Genomic DNA, 25893 nt, shown 5'->3' with positions numbered 1-25893 from the left:
ATGAAGCTGGCCACAACTTTGGTTCTAAGCTTGGGTGCTCTCCTTGCTCAGTATTGTGCTGTACTCGGGACCAGCGAGACCGTTTTCTCTATTGAGGAAACAGTCGACAATCAGTATGTCGCATCGGTACAGCTCTTCGCAACCGGAGAGCCGCGGCCAAACCGACTACTGGGCACTGGAATGACAAAGGTACCGATCCAACCAGTTATGAAGAAATGACAGGAACCGATGGTGGAGAGATCGGGACGGATCGATCTGATCAGGGATATGGGAGAACCAATCTGACCAGAGATCGGGTACAACGCCCTCCCGCTCGTTGTCAGGCATTGTCATGAGATAGGATGCTCCCACACTCGGCATGTGCCACCACAATGTATATATATCAAGCTGAGGGCACTAGGCTCTCACCACGTTCACTCAGTCAATCGAGTATATTTGTTTCTGTCTACAAACTAGCAGTGACATCGTACTTAGACTCTCCCCGATCGCCAGTATCGGGACCGAGACGACTTCAGTTTCTAAAATGTATATATATTAAGCTGAGGGCACTAGGCTCTCACCACGTTCACTCAGTCAATCGAGTATATTTGTTTCTGTCTACAAACTAGCAGTGACATCGTACTCAGACTCTACCCGATCACCAGTATCGGGACCGAAACGACTTCAGTTTCTAACATGGAAGAGGGTGTTGGTCACTTCTCAGAGTGGTCCAAAGCTGCCAAGCATGCCTTCCTGTCAGACTGGGCCCAGGACAAGGCCAGCGAATGGACGATAGTGATGGGCAACGAAGGAGGAGATCTTGACTCGATGGCAGCTGCTCTCACCTGGGCGTACCACCTCTCGCACTCGACGCTTCACCATCCTCAACCTCGCAAGGCTGTTGCCCTGTTACAGACACCCCTGGATGCTCTCGACCTTCGACCTGAGAACAAGGTCGCTCTGGACAACTCCAAGATGAGCTCGGGTCATCGTGACCTTCTGACCATCGATGAGCTTCCTGCTCATCCTAAGGATATTGCCAAGAAGATTGGTGGTATTGTCCTCGTCGATCATCCCCTGCCTTTGAGCGTCTGGAATGATGCCAAGATTCTAGGTATCATCGACCATCATGCCGACCGTGGGGTCGCTCCACACGCCGATCCAAGGTTCTTCGAGCCAGTCGCAAGTTGTAGCACGCTCGTAGCCCGTCAAATGCTCAACGAGCTCGAAGCCATTCCAAAGCCTCCCAACGGACCTGGAGAGTACCACATGCCACACGAGCTGCTCGAGCTCATTCTAGACGCTATCGCTATCGACTCAGACGGCCTCAACCCGAAAAAGTCCACCCAGACTGACACCGAAGTCTCTCAGCGCCTACTCGAACGCAGCAACTGGCACAACGAGAGCCTCTCCGAGGTCATGGACAGGCTCGACCATGAACTCGGCAAGGCTAAGAAACAACTGTCCCACCTCTCCGTCCGAGACCTTCTCCGCCGTGACTGGAAGGGTGACGTTGTTCCTACCGTCGACCCAGCTACTCCGGATATTCACCTCGGTTTAGCCTCCACCCCAGTCTCGCTCGACGACCAGATTAAACGCACAGAACACAAGAACATCACCAACTGGTTCCAAGTCGAGAAAGATTGGACTGCCGAGATTCGAGCCGACGTCAGTCTGTGCTTGAACAAGTACAAGAACGACGATGGAGACAAGGTGAGAGAGATCACGCTCACTGTACGACACGACCATCGCATCAATGGCACACAAGCGGACGATCTTTTCAAGACCATCAGTACCGCTCTGAATGCGAGCTTTCATCTCAAGGAACATCCCAAGATGAAGCATGCTCACAGTTTGAAGAGACAGATCGTCTGGTCTCATGATGATGAGAGCGCCGGCAGAAAGGTCGTGCGTCCCATTGTCGAGAAGGCAGTCAAGGAGTGGGTCTCGCCATAGGTATTCGGCCCGGTGTCGGCTCAGAGACAACAAGGACACGTTCCGTGTTTGTTTGTGTTGCGATTCAACCATTTACTTGTTCATTCGCTATCCCGGTTGTTCGTTCACTACTCGGAAAAGTCCAAGACTTGCAATGGAAAATCATGAATGTATTGCGTTGTGACCGAAAAGCGTGACGGCGTAAGGTAACATCTATAAACCAGGTATGTGTCTGAGATAAGATAGGATTTCACAGCCAAGCGCTCCTGATACTGCTGTTGCGACCAACGCTTGCACCCGCATGGCTATAGCCAGTGTCTACTGCTCTTCCTCCTCCAAGTATATTGTTGAGCTCGACGGTCTCTGTTGGGAGAATCTTGCTGTCGCTGCCGTTCAACAGCATTGAGCTACGACGAGAGCCAGGCCTGTCGGACTCTTCGTCGTCAATCTCGTCTCCTTCATTAACGCCAACTGCTTGATACCCTTCAGCCTCCGCCTGCTGGCGCTGGCGGTGCTTCAGATACCTACTGAGCAGCATTGGCAAGAGACTGGCCATACTGAGCAAAATCAGCTTGACCATCATCTCGCGGTTCCAAATACGATCGACGATAGCTCGCATGCCCCCTCCTGCAGTGCTCTTGGCCTTGTCTTTGAGTCTGGATACTGTCATGTCGTCATCGACGGGTAGAGCCTCGACGATCTCTTGCAACAGATCGCCGACTTGGCATGTGACGAAATTCCAAGGGATCGATCCTACTGCGAGCGTACCGGCATAGGGAGCCAGTGGAACGCCAAGTACACCGCAGGCGATGTTCATTAGGCCGTACGGAACGATGGGCAGCACTCGGAGCAAGAGAAGGTATGTCCATACATTGCCATTTGAATCGCCGTTCGAGTTGGAGATCATGACGCTGCGACCAGATGCGCGGGCTCTACCGGGCGAGAGTGCACGTCGCATTGCGTCCAAAGGCTTGGCCAAGCCAGGCAGCGACGTGACGAGTGGTGCAAGCGGAGCTGAAAGGAGATAGCAGAAGACACCGCCAACCGCGGTCAATACCGAGGTGTACAGCGTGCCCGAGTACGTTCCGTACATTGCACCAAAGACGACGTTCATGATCAAACTGCCTGGCACTGTGAAGGATTGCTTCCAGGTGAAGAAGGTGCCAAGCACGACAAGAGTGTGCACGAAAGCCTTGTTGCTGCTCTGCGAGTACAGCTTCAGACTCATTGCGAGCTCCTTGATCTCGGTGAGCGTGAGGCTGGTGATGTGCTTAGGCAGAGCGAGTGGGAGAGTCGAGAGCATGAAGACGATGCAACACGTGGAAGCGGCAAAGATCGTAAAGAGGAATGCGAGACGAGGCAAGTACGGACGCAGGTTGGGAATCGAAAGACGCCACGAGCTGAGGTTGATCTGGATGCGTGGCATGAGGGCCATCAGCGTCTTTCCAGCGCTCTCTATACGGTACGTGTCGACATCGAGCATGTTGTATGCACGTGATGGTCGATCGGAGGCAGAAGTTGTGGTGGATGAGGTCGGTGTAGTCGAGCGACTCCCCGGGCCCGCACCTGAGACCAGATGGGAAGGCAAGATGCCCTGATAGGCGCTCGTTGTAGTGACCACAGTCGAGTCTGGTCGTATTTCAGGTGAGAATGTCCTTGTGCTGGCAACAGGTGAGGTGACGTTAGAGGTGGTGAGAGGTGGTGTAAACGGCCATTGCGATGAGCCGGGTGGTGTGATGCGATTGCGTTCATCGGCTGCATCAGCGGCTGCTTGAGCTGCGCTCCATTGATGCTTGGGAGGGCCGTGAGATCTAATTGCTTGCTTCGGTATAAATTGCTGACGGAAGGCATTGAGGTATTGCTGGTATTCGCTCTGTTCGTCGAGATCGCTGGTCGGCGTAAGCGGCGGGCTATCTTCATTGAGACCTATCAAGCAGTTGGGAGCAGCCGGACGTGCGGATGGCATGACAAGCGGCTGTGGACGCATAGGAAGCCGATGAGACTGCGAGCTTGCATCTTCAGATGAGCTCGGCTGCTCACTCTGAGGCGTGTTTGGTGTGTTGCCTGAATTCGAGGCCGAGTTGCTGGCCGAGAACGAAGCGAAAAAGGATCGCAATGTAGATAACCTTGGCTTACTGTATGTGCTAGAAGGAGTGCTTTTCTTCTTGTGCGAGTCAGAAGAGTTGGATGATTGAGATGCATCACTATCTGAACGTGGATGTGCAGCGCCCGATGATGGGCCAGCCGTCCTCTCCGCTTCTGATATCAACTGCAGACCCTGTCCAAGGCTGGACATGGTTCTATCACGTTCGAATTCCGCCGTTCGCCATTGCGGCGTGCTTGAAGAGAGCGTAAAGTCTGGAGTGCCTGGACCTCGATCGAGACCGTTCTCGAGTTCCGCTCGGAGAGGTGAGAGAGTGGATCGAGCCAGCTGTGTCACAGGCACAGCGTTGGAGGAGACAGAGCGAGATCGAGTTCGATTGGCTCGGCCTTTGCGGGCGGAAGACGAGCTGGCTGCCACTGTTTGTCCAGCGTATCCTTCAGCGTCATGGTAGACATCCTGTTCGTCGTCGCGCTGTTGCACCGCGAGAGTCGTTCTCGATGTACTCGCTATCGCACTTCGTTTTGATCGTTGAGCAGTTGGGTGGTCCGTGATAGCCCTCACCAGGCGGGGAGGTGATTCCGGGGAGCTGTTCGATGCTGCATCCATTTTGAGCTCCATGACAACGAAGATGGAGTAGAGATTCCGCGACCTTGAAACGCAACCGGGACAGGAAGGAAGGTACAAATGCGGAACTCGTATTGGTAGAAAGCAATGCGTTATTGAACCATGCTGTCGTTATCCAATGTGTGAAGATGATCCTATTGCTGTGAGAGGGAGAATTTAAGCTTGCAAGTGTGTGGTGGTGAGAAGAGAATGAGGACAGATGTTCATCGTCACTGACAAGGTAAGCATACAACCACATCCGAGAGAAGCAGGTGAGCAGCGCTTTCAAGCGTGACCGGAATGCAATTTCCGTACTCGTATCTTGAAAAATTGAAAGAAGTTGCAGGCGACTAAGCAGTCATCACACACACACGCTCCCTCGCCGGTCCACGGAAATTGTGACACATACGCAGGACTCGACAGGAAAAACACACACACACACACAGCGCTCCACTCACACTACGTGACTAAATTCCTCACTCCGACGGCTTATTTCCTGAAGCTGGTTGACATCTCTCGATCTAATCAAGTGTACGCCTAAGCACAGCTCTTCTTGCTCTAATGCATAGCAAGACCATAAGGTTTCCGTTGATATACACTCACAGCTAGTGATCAGCCCAAGCACAGATAGGCCTCAGAGACGGCTTCTGTAAGGCGCCAAGCAGAGTGAAGAATGGGCATTGTGTTGTTTGAGGTGTTTTTTGAATGTCGGCGTTCGCGCTCGGACTGTGAAATCGGGAAATCAGGTCATCCATGGAGATGCAAGATGTCAATCCATCTTCGATCAGCCGATCGCAGCAGTCTGAGTCTTTTATATCGGGTGTGGCAGATCATTAGTACAAATGATGTAAGCTAGCTTCACCGCTCGGATGCCTTCGGCCCGCTCCAGGCACCCGGCAGTCAACTTTTCGTGGTGACCTTGCAAGGCCCTCCCTTTACAGCTCCCTGAGGCGGAAGCACCAGCTTGGCGGCTCGAGGTACCATGTTAGTAGCTTTCTTGTCTGTCAATGGTTTGTCTAAGTCAGTCGCGAAGCGCATACCAGATCGGTCGAGTCTATGCGCTACTTATGTAGCGCCTGGACGGAATAGAGTGTTCAGATGGTCGCCTGTGTTAGCCCTAGAAGGCGAGAGGAACAATAGCATCGAGAACAAGATGGACGGGGAAGCTGGCTTGAGTTGCCGCATGTTTCGCTCCGCACAAAAGAAGTGCGAGCAATAACTAGTAGATATGAATGTTCATATCACCTGCCGTTTATGGTAATTGTGGTAATGTGACCGCTGCTGCAGGCGTCCGACGCTGATGGCTTTGACGCTCACTGACTTCGTCGTTGTCAACGCTGCTAAAGAGCTTATCGAAAGATCGCCTTGGCCAACGCTCCGCATCTCCTCTTCCTTCTAGCATTCACCACTACCATCTTCATCGAAACCGTTCCAAAGCCGATACTGTACTGCGAGCGACAGTGCAAATTCTTCAAAATCTTTTTGGTAAGTGTCGACTACGCTACGCAGAGCTAGGACATTGGGAGTCCAGGCAGCAGCACTGGAACGGCGATACGACAGTAGGCTTCGCAAGTCTTAGAACGTTCGACCGGACTATCTCTGACCAGTCAGCGAGCCTGTCCAGGAGACCAGACCAAACCAAAGCACCGGTCAAGCAAGGTTGAGCGACTGGGAAATGCTGGATGACGGCCTCCAACTTCACTCTTCGTCCATGAGATTGGAGCAGATCGGCTTTCGAAGCACGTTGCATGTTGAGCTCGTTCTCTCCCGTGCTGGCTTCTTGAGACAATAGATGAGTTATCAAACCATCAGAAAAGGTCAGGGCGAAGCGAAACTCTGAAAAAAGGTATTGGAAAGGTGTCTCTCTTTCTTTCCAATTCGCCACAGGTCGCGTCCTGATAGGTTCCAGCAAAAGTAAAAAAACAAAAACAAAAACAAAAACAAAAAAAGAAAAAGAAAAAGAAAAAGAAAAAGAAAAAGAAAAAGAAAAAGAAAAAGCTCTCTCCGCTCAGACACTCACTTGTCAAATTTCTTCGCTCGCATAATTTTGCAGTTCTTCCTGCCAATCAGGGTTTTAAGCCAGCTCTGCCCTTTCCTCTGCCGTTCTACAGCTGACTCGACTGAAGCCAACTTCATTGTGTTGGAGACCCTCTCGTCTGCTTACGCCAGAGCATTCCCGCCTCACTCGTGCGTCTCTCCTGTGGCTGCGCGCTTGGACTTTTGGTACCTTTAGAGATCTAGATCCAGATTAGATTGAAAGCCCTACCGCTCGACCTTCTCCTTACCACCACCACCACACCCCATCGTCTTCCATGGCTGCCCGTCGTCCTTGTGTAAGACTTGCTCAAAACCTTCTGAGGAACTCCACCCCGATCATCCGAGCTCGTTCTATCCCTTCCACCACCATCCCTCGCACTTTCGCAACCTCCGCCACCAAGATGTCCGTCGCCGTCCCCACTGACTTCGTAAGTACACCGACGACAATGCCGCCAACGACGTTAGCCCACCAACATCCTCGCTGACCTCCTTCCATCACCTCATCGCCACCATATACTCCAATTACAGAACAAGGTCCTCTACCAGTCTCTCGCCGAGGCTGACCCTGAGGTGCAGCAGATCATCGAGAATGAGACCTACCGTCAGTTCTCCGGTCTCGAGCTTATTGCTTCCGAGAACTTGACCTCGCTCGCCACCATGGAGGCCAATGGCTCCATCCTTACCAACAAGTACTCCGAGGGTCTCCCCGGCGCCCGATACTACGGTGGTAATGAGTACATCGATCAGCTCGAGATCCTCTGCCAGCAGCGTGCTCTTAAGGCCTTCAACCTTGACCCCAAGGTCTGGGGCGTCAACGTCCAGCCTTACTCTGGCTCGACTGCCAACTTCGCTACCTTCACTGCTCTCCTCCAGCCCCAAGACCGTATCATGGGTCTCGGTCTGCCCTCCGGTGGTCACCTTACCCACGGCTACTACACTGCCAAGAAGAAGATCTCCGCCTCTTCAATCTACTTCCAGTCCTTCCCTTACAATGTCGACCCCGCCACCGGCTACATCAACTACGATGAGCTCAAGAAGAACGCAGACCTCTTCAAGCCCCGTATGGTCATCTGCGGTGGTTCCGCTTACCCCCGTGACTGGGACTACGCCAAGCTCGCTGAGGTTGCCAAGACCCAGTCCGCCTACCTCATGTCCGACATTGCCCACATTTCGGGTCTCGTCGCTGCTCAGGTCCAGAACAACCCCTTCGAATACTGTGACATTGTCACCACCACCACCCACAAGACTCTCCGTGGTCCCCGTGCCGGTCTGATCTTCTTCCGCAAGGACCGTGACCCCGAGATCGAGGGCCGTGTCAACGCTGCCGTCTTCCCTGCCTGCCAGGGTGGTCCCCATAACAACACCATTGCCGGTATTGCCGTTGCTCTTAAGCAGGCCGCCGAGCCTGCCTTCAAGGAGTACGCCACTCAGGTCATCAAGAACTCTCAGGCTATCGCCAAGGTTCTCTCCGCCAAGGGCTACAAGCTCCAGACCGATGGTTCCGAGAACCACCTCATCCTCTGGGACTTGCGTCCTCTTAGTCTCACCGGCTCCAAGGTCGAGAACATCTGCGACTTGGCACACATCACCCTCAACAAGAACGCTGTCAGCGGTGACACTTCGGCCCTCGTGCCCGGTGGTGTCCGTATCGGCACTGGTGCCTTGACCTCGCGATCCATGAACGAGAATGACATGGAGAAGGTCGCCGAGTTCCTTGACCGTGTCGTCCAGATCTCGCTCGAAATTCAGAAGACTTCGGGTAAGAAGCTTGTTGACTTCATGAAGGCTGCTCGCGAGTCCGATGCCGTTAAGCAGCTCAACCAGGACGTTGAGGCTTTCGCCACCAGCTTCCCTCTTCCCGGTGTTCCCGACACTTCGGTCATTAAGAAGCCCGCTTCTCACTAAGCGAGCTCTCTCTCTCTATGATCGACCATTAGATCTCAAAACGTTGTCACCTCGTATGCATTCTTTCTGTTTCTAGGCCATAAGCACACTTCAACCTGTGCATGATTCCCGCTCTCGCTTCTGTTGGCTCTGTGCGTATGTCTAGCATGCTTTGATCTCCATCGCTGCTGAGTCTACTCATGCCTTTAGCGTGATGCACCCTTGTTCTCGTCTTGTCAAAATTTGTTCTCTTCCACAACATCATCATTCTCAGTTTCTCGTGTACAATCAGTCTATCGTATCAGCCTCGCAATCTCATTCAACCGAAGCGGGGTCAAGTATCCCCCCTCCCATCCATCTCACGCATATGTGCGTCACAATTTGTGTAGGAGTGCATTGCTATTATTGAAGTCGGTCCATTGAGCGATCGACAGCTGTGGTCGCTGTCGACTGGCCACTAATTCTAGCAGCAACGTAGACGCAGGTTGACGCGATCACCAGCCCCAGGTTCCAGCCTCTACAGGCATTCGACACCATCAAGATTGATCAAAAAAAAAGTTGGGACAGTCAGCACCGTTGTGGAATCAAGTGAGTGAGGCATCAAGAGGCAGGGCCGGTAGAGTAAGGTGCAAAGTTGGGCCGGGGAGGCATGTACCCCCAGCCGTTGGGTGGACCTTGCGGTGGTCCAGACCCTGGTCCAGAAGGCATGGGTCCCATGGGGAAAGGATGCGGTCCGGGTCTACCATGGTGCATCATTCCGCCAGGCATCATGTGAGGTGGAGGAGGCGGGAAGGCGAAAGGATTCGGCCCGTAGCCTGGTCCCATAGGATGGCCATAACCTTGGTTCGGTCGAGGCTGCGATGGCTGATTTTCGTTCGGTTGGTTCGACTGAGGTAGGCCGCCCGTCAGAATGGAAAGCAAATCGTTCTTGGGATCTGCCTGTGATGGAGGCGATTGCGAACCATTCCCATTGAGAGGCGATAAAGGCTGTAGCATGCGCAGAAGTGCATCCGCCTGTGGCTCTTGAGCTGTGAGTCCATCTTGATGCGCGGCACCATGAGAAGGTGCCGGACTACCATCGAAGGAAGCGAAGCTGCTCTGTGATATGCTTCGGTCGTGACCCATTCCGCTGATCATCTGCAGCAGCTTTTGGGCCTGTCCCGACTTTTGAGGAATCGGAGCAGGGAGGGGCGACTGGCTTCGAGACGGATCGTTGAGCTTGCTGAGGAGCGGATGCTGCCCAGGAGCTTCGTGTGATGCCGGCTGTGTTGAAGTCGACTCGCCTGCTTGAGATGGACGGTTGAGGGCTGCCAGCAAACGTGCGGCTCTGTCTTGTGCTTCGGCAGGATTTGACGTTCCGGCGACCTGACCTTGTGGACCTGCATTCGGGTTCATAAGCTGCGACAGAAGCTGCTGACCACGCTCATCGCCTGATGCCTGGATCATCTGCGCACCAACACCGGGGAACATCTGGTCGAGCGCATTCGCGGGGCCTTGCCCACCTGATCCAATCTGTCCGGCGGCACGAGCAGGCTCTCGAGTTGGAGACGACAAGCCCAGAAGCGCCTTGAGTTTGTCGCTCGTTGGCGGTGCCGGTAAAGGCGCAGATTTGGACTGCGTTGACTTGTCCTGACCCGAGAAGGACGGGAACAGGGATGTCGTGTCGACAAAGGAAGGCACGGCTGGAGGTTGTGCGGTCTTGGCTGTAGAGGGAGCAGGCGAAGATGTAGCATGACCGGAATCTATGATGGGCTCTGACCTATCCGCTGGACGATTGGGATGCGATGCTTTGTTGGTGTGGATCCACTGCTTCAAGCGACCGATAAACGGCGAGATTAGATAGAATTTGCCACCCATACCAGCAGGCGGATCCTTGGACTTCTTCCACGTCGGCAGGTCGCTGAGCCTGAACCAGGCAATCTTCGAGATCTCTTTGCGTGTCAGTGTCTCGAACTTGGTGCTTTCTTTGACGCCGGGCACGATGTAGAGACGGATGCGCTGTTCTCGCATTGTGAGATCGAGATAGTCCTTGCTGTCTTCCGGCAACAATGAGCTGCAGTCGTATCCTGTTTCTTCGAGCACCTCACGAATGGCGCAGTCGCGCTCAGGCTCGTTCTGGTTGATCTTGCCTTTCGGGAAGCCCCAGGCAGCCGACGACTTCCAGCCTTTGACTAGCAAACACTTATTCCAGCCCTCGGACAGCAAGATAGCACCGCAAACGGGCACGCGCGTCTTGTACTTGAGGAACTCGTCGAAGGCAGCCTCAAGGTCTTGCTGCCCACTACCGCCAGTGATGTACCTTTGAATGAGGGGCACGATCATGGATGCCGTATGCAGCAAGTAAGAAGAGAAACGTCGGAGCCCATGCGATGGAAGCGATGGGTTAAGTGGTCGGAGGAAGTCCTCGTAGAACCAGTGCGCTTGTTCGACTTGGAAGCAGATACGCTCGATACTCGACAGTTCATCTGATGGGAGATTGACGATGAAGCGGCTGCTCAAATCTTCCAATGTCTCTGCAAAGGTGAGGCCCTTATAGGCGGCCATCGGATCCTGCTCTGTAGCACTCGTGCTTGCCTCTGATGGAGCTGTGGACAAAGGAATGGAGAATAACGTGTGCTGGTATGTCAGTCATCAGCCCGCCTTGCTACAATTCGTTGTCGACGCGATCAAAAGGTGGGAAGTCTGAAAAGGAACGAAGGCGTCTAGGAGGTATGGATGCGTTGCAATGAAACGAAGGATGCACAAAAGTCTGAAAGCACTGGACTGTGCTTACCCTTTTGCTGGTCCGGTCGAGTTACGCTCTGGATTCTAAGACGACGATGCCTCTTGGAGGATGCTCGCCTGCAGCACCAAGATGACGCTGTGTTGATGGGATATTGGGGGAAGGACGCGGATGTGTCGATGGCAGAGCCAATCGGTAGAATGCCACTTACCTCCTTTGAAACCTCGGTCGCCTCCGGTGATCTCAGGTGTGATCCACGAGCCGTCTGTTCCAGCATGAGACAGAAGCTTTAGTGACTGCGAGCTCCAACATGACGTCTATGGACATTGGGCACTTACAAAAGTCGCCATCCTGGGCTTTGACCTCATCGTCGTCGACCATCTGCGAAAGAGCAGGGAGACATCAGGTTCACGAGAGTTCATAATCTTGTCAGTCAGGCGAGGCGATATGCGTTCAAGCCCCATTACATAAGATGTACTCACGCATTTCCAGTGTCCGAGACGCTCGGAATCGGTCTTGCTTGAAGCATAGAAGCAGAGATAGTCCTTGATGGAAGCAAAGCCGGGGGTAGGCTGAGGATAGGACCAAATGCGTCCGATGACCACAGGTCCCTGATCCTTGCTGAATTGCAGATCGTGGTAGGCTGCCATACCCTTCCATTCGCACATGGTGCGGCGAGGTTTAGAAGGCTTGATCAGGTCCATCTTGACACTGCTGGGAGGGAAGTAGTAAGTGGGAGGATGAGAGGTCTCGAGAACACGATAACCTTGCGTGGTCTCTGCAATGACGAGCTCTTGCTTGGAAGGAGTGACCCATATGACCCTCAGTCTAGCCGATGTAGGCTGGAGAGCGGGGGGTCTGGGATAGTTCCAGGCCTGAAAGGGAATTGACAGAAGCAGTAAGGGTTCAGTCAGAAGCTCAAGCTGGACTGTCAAGCGAAAGCAGTTGAACGTGGCTGCAGTAGGCAGGTGCTCGAAGGACGAAGCTCACATTTTCCTTTGGCCGCGGTGGCATGCTGTACGAGCGTGTTGTTCGCTGAGTATTGGTTGCTGTAGATTGAGATTTCGAGATGGTGGTAGAGGAACGATCAGTCTGCACAGACACTGCCGATCAAGATGGCGTTGGCGTGCGCGTCTAATCAAGTGGAGTTCAGATGTGCGAAATCGGGCACCCCGATTGTGACTAGATCCGGTTTCCATCCAACCTAGCTCAATATACGGCAGCGCTAAGCGCAACGCTACACTCAACGTCGAACAAAGGGGACCACACATTGTACTGAACAGACAACGAAGCTCGCAGACCAGATTCAAACACACAAAGTCGAAGAGTGGAAGAGACACGACTTCTTGCAAACGACGAATGCGGGTGGAGACACAACCTAGAATGAGCATAGAAATGACAATCAATAGATAACTACTGATGTGATGGCATAGTAGGGACACGGGTCGCAACGATAAAATTCCATGCAGCAACAAAACCAAACAGTGAAGATCCAGGGATCAACATCCTGAAGACGACTTGCAAAGCCATCCAGGGAGATCAACGTGTTATACTGAAAGTTAGGTCACTTTTGACATTAGGAAAAGGACCTGGGCTCGACTTTGCAAAGGAGCGATGAGGTTAGCCACACGAGCATAGAGTGGCTCAGAGCGAGGTGAGAAAGCCAATTAAGGCTCCTCCTCCCACTCGGGGGATCGCTTGACCTGGGTAGCCATGACGGATCGCTTTGAAGGGGTCTTGACAGCAGGACCGTTGGAGATCGAGGGGTAGTATCGGCAGTTGGAGCTCTTGCCAGGATTCTGAGCCTTGGGAGTGGGCTTGACACCCTGGTACCAGGTGGAGCCAGAGTAAACACCAGGCCAGGCACCCTCGGTACCATCGCACTGCTCGAAGACGCCGTTGTCGTACTTGGCGGGCTGGTTCCACATGCAACCCATGACGTCGTAGATGTGAGGACACCACTGGCGGTCCCAAGGGCCGACACGGCAAGCACGGAAGCAGTACTCGGTGGCGGACATGAAGTTCTGCCACTCGAGAAGCTGCTCCCAGTTGCCGGTGTAGGCGCGGGTGAAGACAACACCACCGACAGGGTTACCAGAGCCCGTAGCACCGTGAGGGTCGAGCTCACCTCCCTCGTCACCAGCGCGGATGTGAATCTTGGTGAAGTCACCAAAACCAGTGACCTGGACAAAGGAAGGAGTCTTGAGGAAGTGGGCGCCCTTGATGGTGCCGTCAGGGATAAGACGAGTACCATAACCAGACTTCATGCAGTAAGAGACCATGACGGCCTCGAGGTCACCGACAGTGTCCGAGTTTTTGGTGTTGGGAGGACCCCAAAGACAGAAGTCCTTGACCGAGTTGATAAAGATGTTCTGGCACTTGGCGGTGGGGCTGGTAGCACCGTATCGCTGCTGACAGTCGTTGAAACCAGTCTGACCACCCTTAGAGTCGGTCTTGGCGGGCATGCGAGCTGGGTCGTAGCCGGCGCTGACGCCGAGGACACCGGCCAAAAGGGCGAGGAGAGCAGACTTGGCGTACATGGCTGGATCTATGAAGTCGAACGCTGATGAAGTGTGTTGGAAAGATTCAAAAGAATGTGTTGATGGCTGAAGATTCAAGCCTGTGGGATGATCTGGACGAGACTTGGGGAGTGAAAAGGGGAAGTGAAAAGGAGAAGGGGTGGAGAGTGGAGTTGGGGATGGGGATGGAGATGGTGGTAGTAGAGTTGAATGAAAGGAGAAGGGGAAGAGGCGGATAGGCGGACCAGGTGAAAAGAGGGAATCCCTTTTGAGGCTCCCGACCGAAAAAGGTACACAGAGTTGAGGGTGGCAGCGAAAATGCTTCAGATCAGGGCAAGAGATGAAGCCCACCTCGAATGGGAAGGAACACCTTTTGGCGTTCCTGTTAGACAGGCGAGTGTCGAAGCTGAGCGAGGGGCATGGCAAGTAAGACGGCCCTAGCTCAGCAGGGACCCCGCCTCAAAAGGGCATAAAATGTGTTCTGCTGTGACAAGTTACAGAAACAATGACACGACGGCGGGCGGAGCCTGGAAAGGATGTAGCGCAGATCCATCTCATCCTGCAGGATGAAGGGGGAATGCGCAGCAAAAGAGGCTTGCCAAGGCGAAAAAGGCCGACTGGAAACGCCGAGTGCTGCATCAAAAAGGGCAAAGGCGCTTCTGCATGGCTTTCCGATGCCACATAGGGTTGGATTGCAGACAACATTATGGGTCGAATAGGGTTCGAACAAGTGTCTGCGCAGAAAGATGATCCCCTTGGAATTTCGGGGGACTCAGCCTTGGCTCAAAACGACACGGTCGCGCTGACTCAGGGTTTTGTGATTCAAGAGAGAAAAAAATATAGCAAGTTAACTAATGCAGGAAGTCCGAGGAAGAAGCTTCTTTTGTCGACCTTGGCTTTTCCATTCCAAACTCCCTCTTGTCTACACCATGCTGTGCATCGCAGTCTGCTCATATCCTTAAGGCTGTACTTGCTCGCTCGATCTTCTTGCCTCCCTCTGCGCAACACAACAAAGTCACAAGCATATTCCGCTTTCCCTCCATCGAGAGGATGAGAAAGGGCTGTTCTGGTGGCAATGGAACAGAAACTGTGCTGCAGGATCCATGGACTGCGGGTAAGGCTCACTCGGAGCATGAGTGCAAAGCGACTATCGTAGCCTCGGTATTCCGGGCTAAGAGCGCCATGAATGCATCTCGGCTGGACAAAAGGAGTTTTCTTTGGGAGAAGGCAAGCGGGGGGGGGGGGGGGGGGGGCCTTTAGGGGAAACGTGAGCCGACCGGTGACATCAAACACTTGATGTGAGTTCCATACCGTTGCACCTCCTGACCCTGCTCTTGCTGCTTAAAACTGCTGCAGGTTTGCCTACAGAGCGAGAACCTGTGAGCTGTCAACGCGCTCTTGCTATGGAAATCACAGACAGCTCTGATGCCTAAGAAAGCAAAGCTACAAACAGGTCGCAGATCACCTCGCCTTTGTAAACTCACGAACCTGAGACGCTCAGTGCACAAACGAATCTGACACCCTCGATTGAACTCAAGAAAGACTCTTCAGCCGCTCCAGAATGCGAGCCTGTCCAAAGACTTGCTAGATTGCCACCGCATTGGTGCAGCCCAAAGAGCATCGTGTGGGGGGGGGGGGGAATTGGGACGCTTGTGGTGAGCAGACGAAACGTATTCGTCCCGACTGTTATCCTGTTTATGAGTAGAATAGTGCGCAGTTGGAGGGAAACACACGGGTCTTGACGAAGCCGACAAGGGGGATTATGTCAGCTTATTTCTGGCTCTCCTTTTCGATTATATTTTTCGACGTTCATCTGTTGAAATAAAGGAGTCACTCGGCGACGATGATCAGGAGATATCAGCCGAAGTACGGTGTTCAAGCTAAAGAGCAAAACACTATACTATATTGACATGCTAGAAGTGAATGTGGCGGGAGCCTCGAGCTCCCTGCCAGACTTATATACAAACGTGTGGCACATGCCCGACTGTGGGCGTAATGACAGTGTGTAGCAACGAGTGGGATCTGGTTGCATCCGATCTCTGTCCTGTATCGGCTCAGCCCGATTTCTTACTTGATTTGCCTCATCTGATCCCGATCAGATCTACTTAACCTGATCGCCGACTGAACCTTCTCCGCCCGATCCTTTACAGATCTGATCTACATTATTCCTAGATCGGACTAGATCGCAATCTCCAACATCATCTTCTCTTTTCTGTTTTGCGGAGATTTCGGGACGCTCAAAATGCTACTTTCGGCGATGTAACAGCTTGGAGTGGGTTTCCTGTCCCACTCTCACGGAGAACCGCCGCGTCCAATCACGCCATCGTTAGGAACTGAGCTCACCCACTCATTCATCAACCGTTCCATTGGCACAGCAATTCGAGCACGACTGATCACCTTCACACTGAAGCAGCTTGATCACAGACGAAGACATAGCTTACAAGAAAAAAGAACGAGCACCCACCCTTGCACATCGAAGTACGTACGGCCTTGTGCTCAAGGATGGCGACTAGATCGACATTGCCAAAGCTTCAGCCACTCTATAGAAAAGCGGAAAGGCTTGACAGTTACAGTTGCGTGGGTCGTGGACGGACGGACGACAAATTACGGTTCAAACGGTCACGAGTACGCTGCAACAGCTAAAGTCCGACGGCTGACAGAATGCAGCCAAAAAACAAAATAAAAAATGAGGCGTTTGGCCTCAGACCCTTTTGTTGCTCTGCCACGGTTGAACTGTCAGGCTAAGGGAAATTTTGGAATGACGAAACACGAAGAATTCGAGGTCGCTTGCGTGATTTTTGTTGTGGTTGTCAAACGAACTTGTCAATGAAACGACATTATACTGTGCTGATAGCGCCGCAGTCCGGCTACTCCCCACCAGAACGTGGCGACAAACTTCGATCCCTTCGCTTACCACTGAACTCCACACACATATCTCAGCAAGGGTCGTCGGCTGCAACGCACAAAGATATCAAGCATCTGCCACCTCCGTCTTATTCCAATCTACCACCATCACTTCATACCCGACCCCTCACGCCTCCTCATTGCGGCCTCTGTCCATCAACATGACGATTTCTACTAGCAACGGTGCCACCAATGGCAACAATGGTCACAACGGAGCTCACGCATCCTCCATCGGCTTCGCCACAAAGGCTATCCACGTCGGTTCCGAACCCAATCCTGCTACCGGTGCTGTCATCCCACCTATCAGCCTGAGTTCCACGTTCGCACAGGATGGTATCGGCAACCACAAGGGCTACGAGTACTCTCGATCCGGCAACCCCAACCGTGACTCGTTCGAGCGTGCAGTTGCTGCGCTCGAGGGCGGCAGCCGAGGTCTCGCCTTCTCCTCTGGCTCGGCCGTCACCGCCACCATTCTCAACTCGATGCCCTCTGGCTCTCACGTCGTCAGCGTGAACGACGTCTACGGCGGTACCTACCGATACTTCTCCAAGGTGGCCACTGTGTCGCAAGGCATCCAGACCAGCTTCGTAGAGATGGACGGTCCCGAGGCGGAGGTCAGCGAGCGTGTCAATGCTGCGATTCGCAAGGAGACGGCCCTCGTCTGGATCGAGACTCCCACCAACCCTACTCTCCGAGTCATTGACATCCCACTCATCGTCAAGCTCGTCCGAGACCATCCCAACGCCAGCAGGGACATCAAGATCGTTGTCGACAACACCTTCATGAGCCCATGGTTCCAGAATCCTATTGTACATGGTGCCGACTTGGTCATGCACAGTGTCACCAAATACCTCAACGGTCACAGTGATGTGGTCATGGGTGTTGCCGTCACCAACGACGAGGCCTGGGCAGACCGATTGGCTTTCTTGCAGAACAGCATTGGCGCTATCCCATCTCCTTTCGACTGCTGGCTCGCTCTTCGTGGTCTCAAGACCCTGTCTCTTCGAATGAAGGCTCACGGCGAGTCGGCTCTTGCCATCGCACAGTTTCTCGAGTCACACCCTTCCATCGAGAACGTCATCTATCCCGGTCTTCCTTCGCACCCGGGCCACGAGGTCGCACGACGACAGATCACACAGCGTGCTGCCGCTGCTCGACCTACTGGCTCTAACGGCACTTTCGCATACGGCGGTATGATCTCGTTCCGAATCAAGTCGAATCCCGCCGACGATGTTCCTGCCGACAAGTTCCTCTCCAACCTCAGCGTCTTTACCCTTGCTGAGTCGCTTGGTGGTGTTGAGAGCTTGATCGAATTGCCTTCCAAGATGACTCACGGCTCCGTTGCACTCGAGGACAGGATCAAGATTGGTATTGGCCACAACCTGATCCGCGTCAGTGTTGGTATCGAAGACACTACCGATCTCATCAGGGATCTTGAGAACGGTCTCAAGGCTGCCGGCCTCTAAGCTGCATTCACAGTTTTACCCTCCGAAGAGTCAAAAGTGCCCCACATGACCTAACATGCTTCCTAGATAGAGCTTCTACGATAGACGCAACCTTGTCACATCGCTTTAGATTTTCTTTTATTCAAGTCTTGCTCAAGTCTTGCTCACGGGTATCCTATCTCTCTTCACTCATTTCATATCTCCACGGCCGCTGCTTATTGTCCTATTTAGTTCGCTCATGCATATCATACCATTTTCATACCATGTCTGTAGGTCATGCTGTTGTGCCAAGATCCCGAACTTGAGACAAAAGTTCTCGTCAATGTCTTTGTGTGCAAGGCCAATTTTAGCCTAACGATGTAGCTTTTTTTTAGCCGCTAGGCGCGCCATGCAGACTAGAAGAAGTGATGTCACAAAGTTGGCTTCCCTGCCTCCACAAAATTTTCCCCCTTCCCGCTGCAGACCCGTGACCAAGCTTATGCACTTAGCCAACAGCTTTTTGTGAGGGAGACCCTTCGACCCTCTCTCTGACTGATGATGACCGTCAAGCAAAAGCCTAGGTATTTAACCAATCACCATCATCACTTTCCCCCATGCATTGAGTCGCTACGTCTTCCTTGCTGCCAGCACCATACAGAATCGAAGAAACAGCAAAAATGATGCACCGTTCTTTCTCGACCTCAGCCACTCGCGCCTGCGCAATGGGTGACCAGCGTGTCGCCTCCAGAGTCCCTCGACTTGCCGCCAAGATCGCACCCACCGCCTCCGTCTCGCACGGCACACCTTCCATCGGCAGCTTCATTCAGCCTGGTAGCAACTCTTCAGAGAGCTACACTTCTCGACGCAGCGTCTCGGAAGCCTTTGGCATCCTTGCCGGATCCACTGCTTCGTCTCGCACTGGTCTCCGCAGCCGCCATGCTTCGACTTGGGCTCAGACAGCTGTAGCACCCGCACGATCCTTCTCCACCTCTTCCTCGGCTCAAGGTATCAAGGAGACCGTCAAGAACAAGGTAGTCGAAGAAGGAAAGAAATTTGCCAAAGAGACAGTCGACGCCAAGTTAAACTCGGAAGAGACCAAGCAGCAAGCCAAGAACATGTCTTCCTCTACTAGCAGAATCCTCTTTGTCGGAGTGGCCGTTGCTGGCGCAGTATACCCCTTTATGGGAGGAACTGCTCATGCCGAAGAAGCTCGTAAGTTTGATGGCAGTGGCTCCGGACCCAAGTATACGAAAGACCAAGTAACACTTCTTTGCCTCGTTGGGCCTTCTCTCTCTGGAAAGTCGACTCAAGCGAAACGTCTCCTCAAGCGCTTTAATTCTGAACTAGACGACATTGTCCAACCTAAGTCTATTGACGAGCTAGCATCTATTCTCTCCTCCCGCGCCAACTCGAAGAAGCGTACCTCGCTTATCCTCGACAACTTCCCAAACACCCTTGAAGACGCGCAACGTATCGAGAAGGAACTCGTCCCCATCTTTTGCTTTTCGTTCTATGATCTCCCTTTGAAAGATTTTGGGAAGCGTCTGCCCAAGTCAACAAGCGGAGAGGACAAGAAGAAGAAGGTAGAGGAGTTCAAGAAGTATACTGAGAATCTCGAGCCTCTGGTGAAGAAGTACAGGCATCAAGGCAATATCTATGAGATCAGTGCCGATTGGGATAGCGCTGATGAGGTCTGGGAACAGGTCGAGGCCAAGACGGAACAGATTCTTGAGCTAAGGGAGATGGGCGAACTCTAGTTGACAGGGTACACTGAGAAGTTCTCGGAACGGTGTAATGCATCGTATCACCGCCGCAATCATAACATCAAGGTCGACACTTGCTTGTAGAACGTGTGTCATCTGTAATGTCTATCGGCAATGTCTGTGATGTCAATTGCAACAAGGCGTAGCCGTCGTCCTTGAGGAGACTGGCTAGGCTATCGGTAATTCTGCCTTCGTCTGCAGAGGTTCATCGTCCTGATCGTCTTGTTGGTTCTCGTCGTCGCCACCCCCATCAGACTCCTTCTCTTCGTTATCGGCCACCATCTCGGCGAGCAATGCGGGGAGGCGTCCTGGTTCAGCGCCTTCAAAAAGCCATGCATGGCTGTGAGCACGAGAAGAAGGAAAGATGCCAAGATCAAGACTCAGTAATTTAATCATTTGCTATCTGCTGCTCATGCAACGTAGGCAGGAGGCAACACTTACCTATTCATCAGCCTTTCTGGTTCCTGCGACTCGTTTTTGACATTGCTCGGCGCCAAAGCCTCCGCTCTAGCCTCTTGATCATCCTGCAGCGCCACCTTCTCCTTTGCCTCTTCTGCAGCTGGCGTGCCAACGACATCTTCATTCGGCTGAATCAAGAGCAGATCCCACCCGAGCTTGCGACAGAGATACTCGACAATCCTATCGCAGTCGCCGAGCAGCATGATGTCAGTAGCCATGTGCAGGACAGGAGTCTTGTTGATGAGGATGACTGGTGTAGAGTGTGGGATGTGACCGGGGATCTCGGATACGGGAGCAACTTTGAGTGATGTCCCCATGACGATAAGTAGATCGACTTCTTCCCTGTCTGCTAGGAGAGCGTGGTCGAAGGCGTCTGATAGCTTCTCGCCGAAGAATGTAATATCCGGTTTGAGAACCCCGAAGCCGGCCAGCTGGGTTTCGTTATCCTCATCGTCCTCGTCGTCAGAGTCATTGCTTGGTCGCCAGCTCTTTCCGTTACCCAACTTGCGTTTCTTCTTGATTGGCTTCTTGCTACTGGACCCTTCTCTCGCCTTACTCTCCTCGCAAGCAGGACAAACCGGCACAGTCTGCGAAAATATCGCCTTCGCTATCTGACTACCTTTACACTTGTACCCGCACTCCGGATTGGTACAGCTAGCAGTTGCAAAACTGCCATGACACTGTAACGCTTTCTCAATCCCCGCTAGTTGCTCCAACGTATCAATGTTCTGACTGTAATTCCTCAAGAGCTGGCCCCTACCCTCGATGAGCTTGATGAACCGATGCGCTGAGCTCGGAACAAAGTTGCTTGGAAAGATGCGATGAGCAAAAGAGTAAAACATTTCGGGGTTGGAGAGGAAGTATTGCTTGTCAAACATGTCTTGTGGATCGTCCAGTTCGTATTTTCCCTCAGACTGGAGTTGAGAGTAGATACCGTCTTTGGAGCGGAAGTCAGGGATGCCGCATGAGACAGAGATTCCGGCTCCGGAGAGGACCACGATGCGCTTACTGCGTTGAAGGAGAGCGAGGGCATCATCGATGGTGTTGTATTGTGGGAGCTTTTCGCGTTGTCGAAGGATGCGGACAAGAGCGGTCTTGAGGATGGGGAGGAGGATTTCGAACGGCGTATCTGATTCTCGGATGGAGCGGGGTAAGAAGACACCTAGAGCTAGGAGAAGATGTTTGATGCGAATCGACGAGGGATCAGGAACGACGTAGCGCTGGAGGAAGATAACGATGCCATTCTGCTTCAGGTCTTTGACCATGAGGGAGACCGCCTCTGGTGGGAAAGCTTCTGCTGCCTCGTCGAGGAGCCGGTCGATCTCAGTGTCTGAGTCCGACTCGCCTTCTGCCATCTCTTCGAGCGCTGAGAGCTCTTCAGAGTCCATTGACTGGTATGAGACATCGTTAGGTGGTGCTGCTGACAATTGCGGTGGTGCTGCAGAGCCCTCGCCCGCTTTCATGGCCGGGGCGAGCTTCGAGGACGATGCTTCACCGCCATCGACGCTGGCGTTAGCAGCCGGAACGGTGTGCTGTTGAGCACCATTGCTTGCCATCTTGTCTTGGAGTCCGTCGTCTAGCCAGGGCTGCTCTAGGCGGTTATTGAGTCCGGCTACTCGATACTGTAGCTTCTTGAGTTGTTGTTTGACATCTGCAGGAGGGTTCAAAAGCAACACTTTTTTGACGTGCCTGCCGATCCATCCTTCCCGCCTTGATGATTTTCGCCTCTCACGGCCCTTCAAACTCGAAATTCGCCGCATGCTTTGTCCTCATCAATTCTTCTCGTTCTCAGACGGGCGGACGCCTGTCTGGAAGCTGCAAATTTCGTCGCATGCGACAGGAAGAACTGCTGCTAGTATATAAACCCAACCCGTTCTCGATCTGTTCGTCAATACACCATCGCACTCCCTCCTTCCTGTTTCAAGGTACTTCAAAATTGCCTTTTACCATTTTGAACCATAATTCGGGAAGGGCACATATGGGAGTTGTCATCAATTTTTCTTCCTTGTTCATCCACCAAATCCAGTCGCTTTCCGCCTTTCGAGAACTCCAGCGACGAAGCATTTGCACTTGGCCCATCCCCACTTTTCGATCGCTCAAACAGGACAGACGTACAAGCCTCGAAGACTTGGTACCTTTGCTAGAGTTGGTCGCGGGAAATTGAGGTCAGAGCATTTCTTTGTTTCATGGGCTTTTCGGTAGATCGGACGTCTGGTCGAGAAGAGTCTTGGGCTGACAGCGCTTAGTACTGTGTTCCCTTTTGCTATTCTTGTTGCTTTGTTTTCGTCTTTTTTATGCATGCAATGAATGTCATCGACGTGTCCTGTCGACCTTGTGTGCGTACTTTTGTTGAGAGTAATGCGTAGAAGAGACGACTTCTTGATGATCTGCGCACCCGATAGATCCATCCTAGATCTTGGCTGATGCCGCCAAACATAGGCTCCCGTTTCAATCTGTCACCGTCATCACAATAATCAAACAAGCTATCTTCAATACCGGTACGGTCTAGGATTGCTACAGCTACAAATACAAATGGATGAATGCAGATACAAGAAGACAAGGAAACCCGGAAAGTAAGCACGAGACTGAGCAAGACAACCAAAAGATCAAGCAAGATTACTTGCGACGACGCTGTTGAGGAGCACCCTTGCCGTTGGCGCCGACTTTTGGTCCACGCTCCTTCGACTTGAGTTCAGCGGCATCGGGCTTGCCACGACGACTCTTGTTCTTGACGTTGGCGTGAGTGTAGTAGTTCTCAGCTTTGCGCTTGCTTGTGGTAACACGAGCTTCTTTCTTGGTCTTTCGTCGCTGGTCGGTCTCTTCCTCGTTGTCACCCTCAGCGGCAGCGGCAGTGCGCTTGCCGGGCGAAGACTTGGTAGAGACGTCGCCGGCTGCCTCCTCGTCGGCCTCTTCCTCATCGCCGGATCCGCCCTGGAAGACGTCATCCCAGTTGAGGTCTTCAAGCGCATCACCGTCCTCGTCTTCGTCCTCATCGTCGTCGTCAACCTCCTCATCACTCTCGAAGGTGGCGTCTTCGTCCACTGCAAGTTCAGGCACAGGCTCGTCCTTGCTACGCTCCATGACGTAGTCCTCGGGACGTCCGGCCTCAATGTCCTCGCGTGTAAACTTGGTAGCCACAGCAATCTGCTTGAGTGGCTGCTCGACACCTTTGACCTTCTTCCTCTTGAGAAGCTTGTCGGTAGCAGCGTCAATTTCAGCTGATGCCTCGGCATCCTCGCTGGTCTCGGTAGTTTGCACCTCTTCGGCGAGGGCCTTTGCCTTACCCTTTCCTGCTTTAGCAGCATCTTCTGGCATTTCGGGGGCGACGAAGAACGGAATCTTGCCACGAATCCAGTCGTTCAGGACCATCTTGGCGACAGTCTCGAGATCGGGCTCACCGCCCTTGAGCAACTTGCCCATGCGCTTGGCGATCTGACCGAGGAAGTCTTCCGAGTTGGTCCACTTCTCGAGGTTGTACGTGCGACGGATGTATTCGGGCTTGACACGCGAGAGCAGCGCAGGAATGTGCTCTGCGGGAGTCTCGAGGTTCTCGACACGAACGACACCCTTAAGCACGGTACCGGTCTCGGAATCGTGCGCCGAGACGGGTACGATACCGGGGCAGTCGATGAGGTAGATGCGGCGCATGAGCGAGATGTACTGCCACACTTTGGTCTCTCCTGGAATGGGAGCGACGTTGCAGACTTTCTTCTTCTTGAGCGTGTTGATGATCGAGCTCTTGCCAGTGTTAGGGTAGCCGACGAAACCGACACTGATCTGCTTCTTGTCCGAGTGGAGGACGCTGAATTGACGCAACAATTGAATAAGCGAACCTTTACCGAACGAGTTGTTGATGTTGGCGTGGAAGGCGATGGTGGGGTATTCCTTGGACAAGATCTTGACCCAGCGAGCCTAAATAACAGCAACCAAGGTTGATCGAAGGGAGATGATCGAATCAGAAACTGGTCAGCAAGGATGTTCCTACGTTCTAGCATTGATCAAAACATGAAGGGGCAGAAAAAGAAGGATTGTTGGTTCCATGACTACGAGCATGGCGTGTAAGAAAAAGCACCGGAAGCTCAACTCATGTAGGAATCTCGACGTCGACGCTCCAGGCCCTCCCGATCTACCCAGCCTTTATCGGCGGAAGAAGGTCTGGAAGTGGGCATGTCCCAAACTCTTCTCGACTCAAAGATCGAAAAGGGAGACATAGCTATGAGGGGGAGATCATATCGACGCCGTTCTTCTTCCACATTCGTAACAGTGGTGCGCCACTGATGTCGCCTCTAGAAGGAGGACAACGGCGCATTACTTGACATGATTGTGGACTTCTTGAGGCGAAGTTGAAAGGGGGAAGAGAACAAAAGGAAGAGAATGAAGAATGACAATGTACTTACAGTAACCCAGGTGGGGACGAGATCGACCTTGTTAAGAAGGAAAACGAGATGTTTGTGTGGCTTATCGTCGCGAATGTGCTTCTCGACGCTACGGCAACGAGTGCCCATTGGATCACGGGCATCGAGAACGTGAATGATGACGTCGGACGAGTCGATGACCTTGTAAAGCTCACCCCAGATCCGTCTGGACTGACCTTTGCTGTAGATGGGCTCGGATCGACCACGGGTAACGGGGATCTCGTAGAGCTCGTCGGCGTCGACGGTCCATCCATTTGCGGAGCGCTGAGCACTGGAACCGACCTCGTAGTCAGAAGGAACAAGACCTACACCAGCGGCCGTGGCTTCGAGAGCTGCAATCTTCTCGTCGGAAGCGAGACCTGCCTGCTCACTGCTCATTGCGAGCTCCTCAAACGAGCTCATGCCGCCATCGAGACGAGGACGCTTTCGCTGTGCGCCTGGACCGAAGGTGTCGGCAAAGGGTTCAAGAGTTGTGAGCGAGGGAGCTTTGCCCTTGCCAGGATCTTGAATGAGTGACATAGGAAGCTTGTTTCTTCGCAAGAGGACCGAATACGGGTCATTGACACGAGATCCAAGCGAGGTTCGGAAGTGGTCGAGAGCATCTTGCGAGATGACGCGGGTGTTGCCGAACCAGCGCTTATCGGGTTGGACACGGCCGGGCTTTGCTTCGCTGCTCTGGAACTCGGCGGCTTGGATGATCTTGCCGTTCTTGTCGCGAATAGCCTTGGAGGCGATACCATCCTTGGCGAGAAGCTTTACAACCTTGGCCTTCTTGGCATCACGGTAGAAGTTCTCACCCTTGAGACGCTTGATGCCAGTGGACTTTGTATTGTTCTTGGAGGAGCCTCCTTTGACGACAACCATTTCGATAATGCTCTTCTATCGAGAGCTCTGCGGATGGATGAGGGTATAGAAAATACTGATGAAGGTGATCTTCCAAGCAAAGAAACCGTAGGGTATAGATGGGGGCAGTATCCGATGTGGCAGAGGGGGAAACGGCGAGCGGTTATATAAGTGCTCGCTGGGACCAATGCTCCTGTTATCGCAGCTAAGATGACTAGACGGCAAGAAGTGATTGGTATGGACGATGGGGTGACCAGGGGTGAAAAAGGGTGAAGAGGAAGATCAGTGGCAGGAAACAGGAT

General features: G+C 52.9%; 10 protein-coding genes across 10 annotated transcripts; 4 read left to right on the top strand and 6 right to left on the bottom strand.

Annotated features, from left to right (window-relative positions):
• Nucleotides 1–675: 675 nt before the first annotated feature.
• On the top strand, nt 676–1935 carry UHO2_02170 (uncharacterized protein; the record flags this gene model as incomplete). Its single annotated transcript, XM_041559607.1, has 1 exon — nt 676–1935. One exon carries the CDS (start codon nt 676–678, stop codon nt 1933–1935), a length of 1260 nt encoding a protein of 419 aa, XP_041415541.1.
• A 229-nt stretch (nt 1936–2164) lies between these two features.
• On the bottom strand, nt 2165–4624 carry UHO2_02169 (uncharacterized protein; the record flags this gene model as incomplete). Its single annotated transcript, XM_041559606.1, has 1 exon — nt 2165–4624. The coding sequence occupies one exon, from the start codon at nt 4622–4624 to the stop codon at nt 2165–2167; it is 2460 nt and encodes an 819-aa protein (XP_041415540.1).
• Nucleotides 4625–6122: 1498 nt separating this feature from the next.
• Nucleotides 6123–6664, bottom strand: UHO2_02168 (uncharacterized protein; the record flags this gene model as incomplete). Its single annotated transcript, XM_041559605.1, has 2 exons — nt 6123–6516; nt 6642–6664. The coding sequence occupies 2 exons, from the start codon at nt 6662–6664 to the stop codon at nt 6123–6125; spliced, it is 417 nt and encodes a 138-aa protein (XP_041415539.1).
• Nucleotides 6665–7059: 395 nt separating this feature from the next.
• On the top strand, nt 7060–8563 carry UHO2_02167 (putative serine hydroxymethyltransferase, cytosolic; the record flags this gene model as incomplete). Its single annotated transcript, XM_041559604.1, has 2 exons — nt 7060–7086; nt 7187–8563. 2 exons carry the CDS (start codon nt 7060–7062, stop codon nt 8561–8563), a joined length of 1404 nt encoding a protein of 467 aa, XP_041415538.1.
• Nucleotides 8564–9142: 579 nt separating this feature from the next.
• Nucleotides 9143–12278, bottom strand: UHO2_02166 (uncharacterized protein; the record flags this gene model as incomplete). The annotated part of the gene is made up of 5 exons (XM_041559603.1): nt 9143–11127; nt 11476–11529; nt 11603–11645; nt 11747–12139; nt 12255–12278. 5 exons carry the CDS (start codon nt 12276–12278, stop codon nt 9143–9145), a joined length of 2499 nt encoding a protein of 832 aa, XP_041415537.1.
• A 653-nt stretch (nt 12279–12931) lies between these two features.
• UHO2_02165 (uncharacterized protein) lies at nt 12932–13804 on the bottom strand (the record flags this gene model as incomplete). Its single annotated transcript, XM_041559602.1, has 1 exon — nt 12932–13804. The coding sequence occupies one exon, from the start codon at nt 13802–13804 to the stop codon at nt 12932–12934; it is 873 nt and encodes a 290-aa protein (XP_041415536.1).
• Nucleotides 13805–16848: 3044 nt separating this feature from the next.
• Nucleotides 16849–18153, top strand: UHO2_02164 (uncharacterized protein; the record flags this gene model as incomplete). The annotated part of the gene is made up of 1 exon (XM_041559601.1): nt 16849–18153. The coding sequence occupies one exon, from the start codon at nt 16849–16851 to the stop codon at nt 18151–18153; it is 1305 nt and encodes a 434-aa protein (XP_041415535.1).
• A 635-nt stretch (nt 18154–18788) lies between these two features.
• Nucleotides 18789–19868, top strand: UHO2_02163 (uncharacterized protein; the record flags this gene model as incomplete). Its single annotated transcript, XM_041559600.1, has 1 exon — nt 18789–19868. One exon carries the CDS (start codon nt 18789–18791, stop codon nt 19866–19868), a length of 1080 nt encoding a protein of 359 aa, XP_041415534.1.
• Nucleotides 19869–20042: 174 nt separating this feature from the next.
• Nucleotides 20043–21889, bottom strand: UHO2_02162 (uncharacterized protein; the record flags this gene model as incomplete). The annotated part of the gene is made up of 2 exons (XM_041559599.1): nt 20043–20214; nt 20316–21889. The coding sequence occupies 2 exons, from the start codon at nt 21887–21889 to the stop codon at nt 20043–20045; spliced, it is 1746 nt and encodes a 581-aa protein (XP_041415533.1).
• Nucleotides 21890–22949: 1060 nt separating this feature from the next.
• On the bottom strand, nt 22950–25612 carry UHO2_02161 (uncharacterized protein; the record flags this gene model as incomplete). Its single annotated transcript, XM_041559598.1, has 2 exons — nt 22950–24245; nt 24731–25612. The coding sequence occupies 2 exons, from the start codon at nt 25610–25612 to the stop codon at nt 22950–22952; spliced, it is 2178 nt and encodes a 725-aa protein (XP_041415532.1).
• Between the last annotated feature and the right edge of the window lie 281 nt (nt 25613–25893).

Source organism: Ustilago hordei (genome assembly GCF_900519145.1).
Source record: "Ustilago hordei strain Uho2 genome assembly, contig: UHO2_contig_03, whole genome shotgun sequence".
Lineage (NCBI taxonomy): Eukaryota > Fungi > Basidiomycota > Ustilaginomycetes > Ustilaginales > Ustilaginaceae > Ustilago > Ustilago hordei.
The sequence above is the reverse complement of the archived record's forward strand: the minus strand, read 5'-3'. Positions and strand labels throughout refer to the sequence as shown.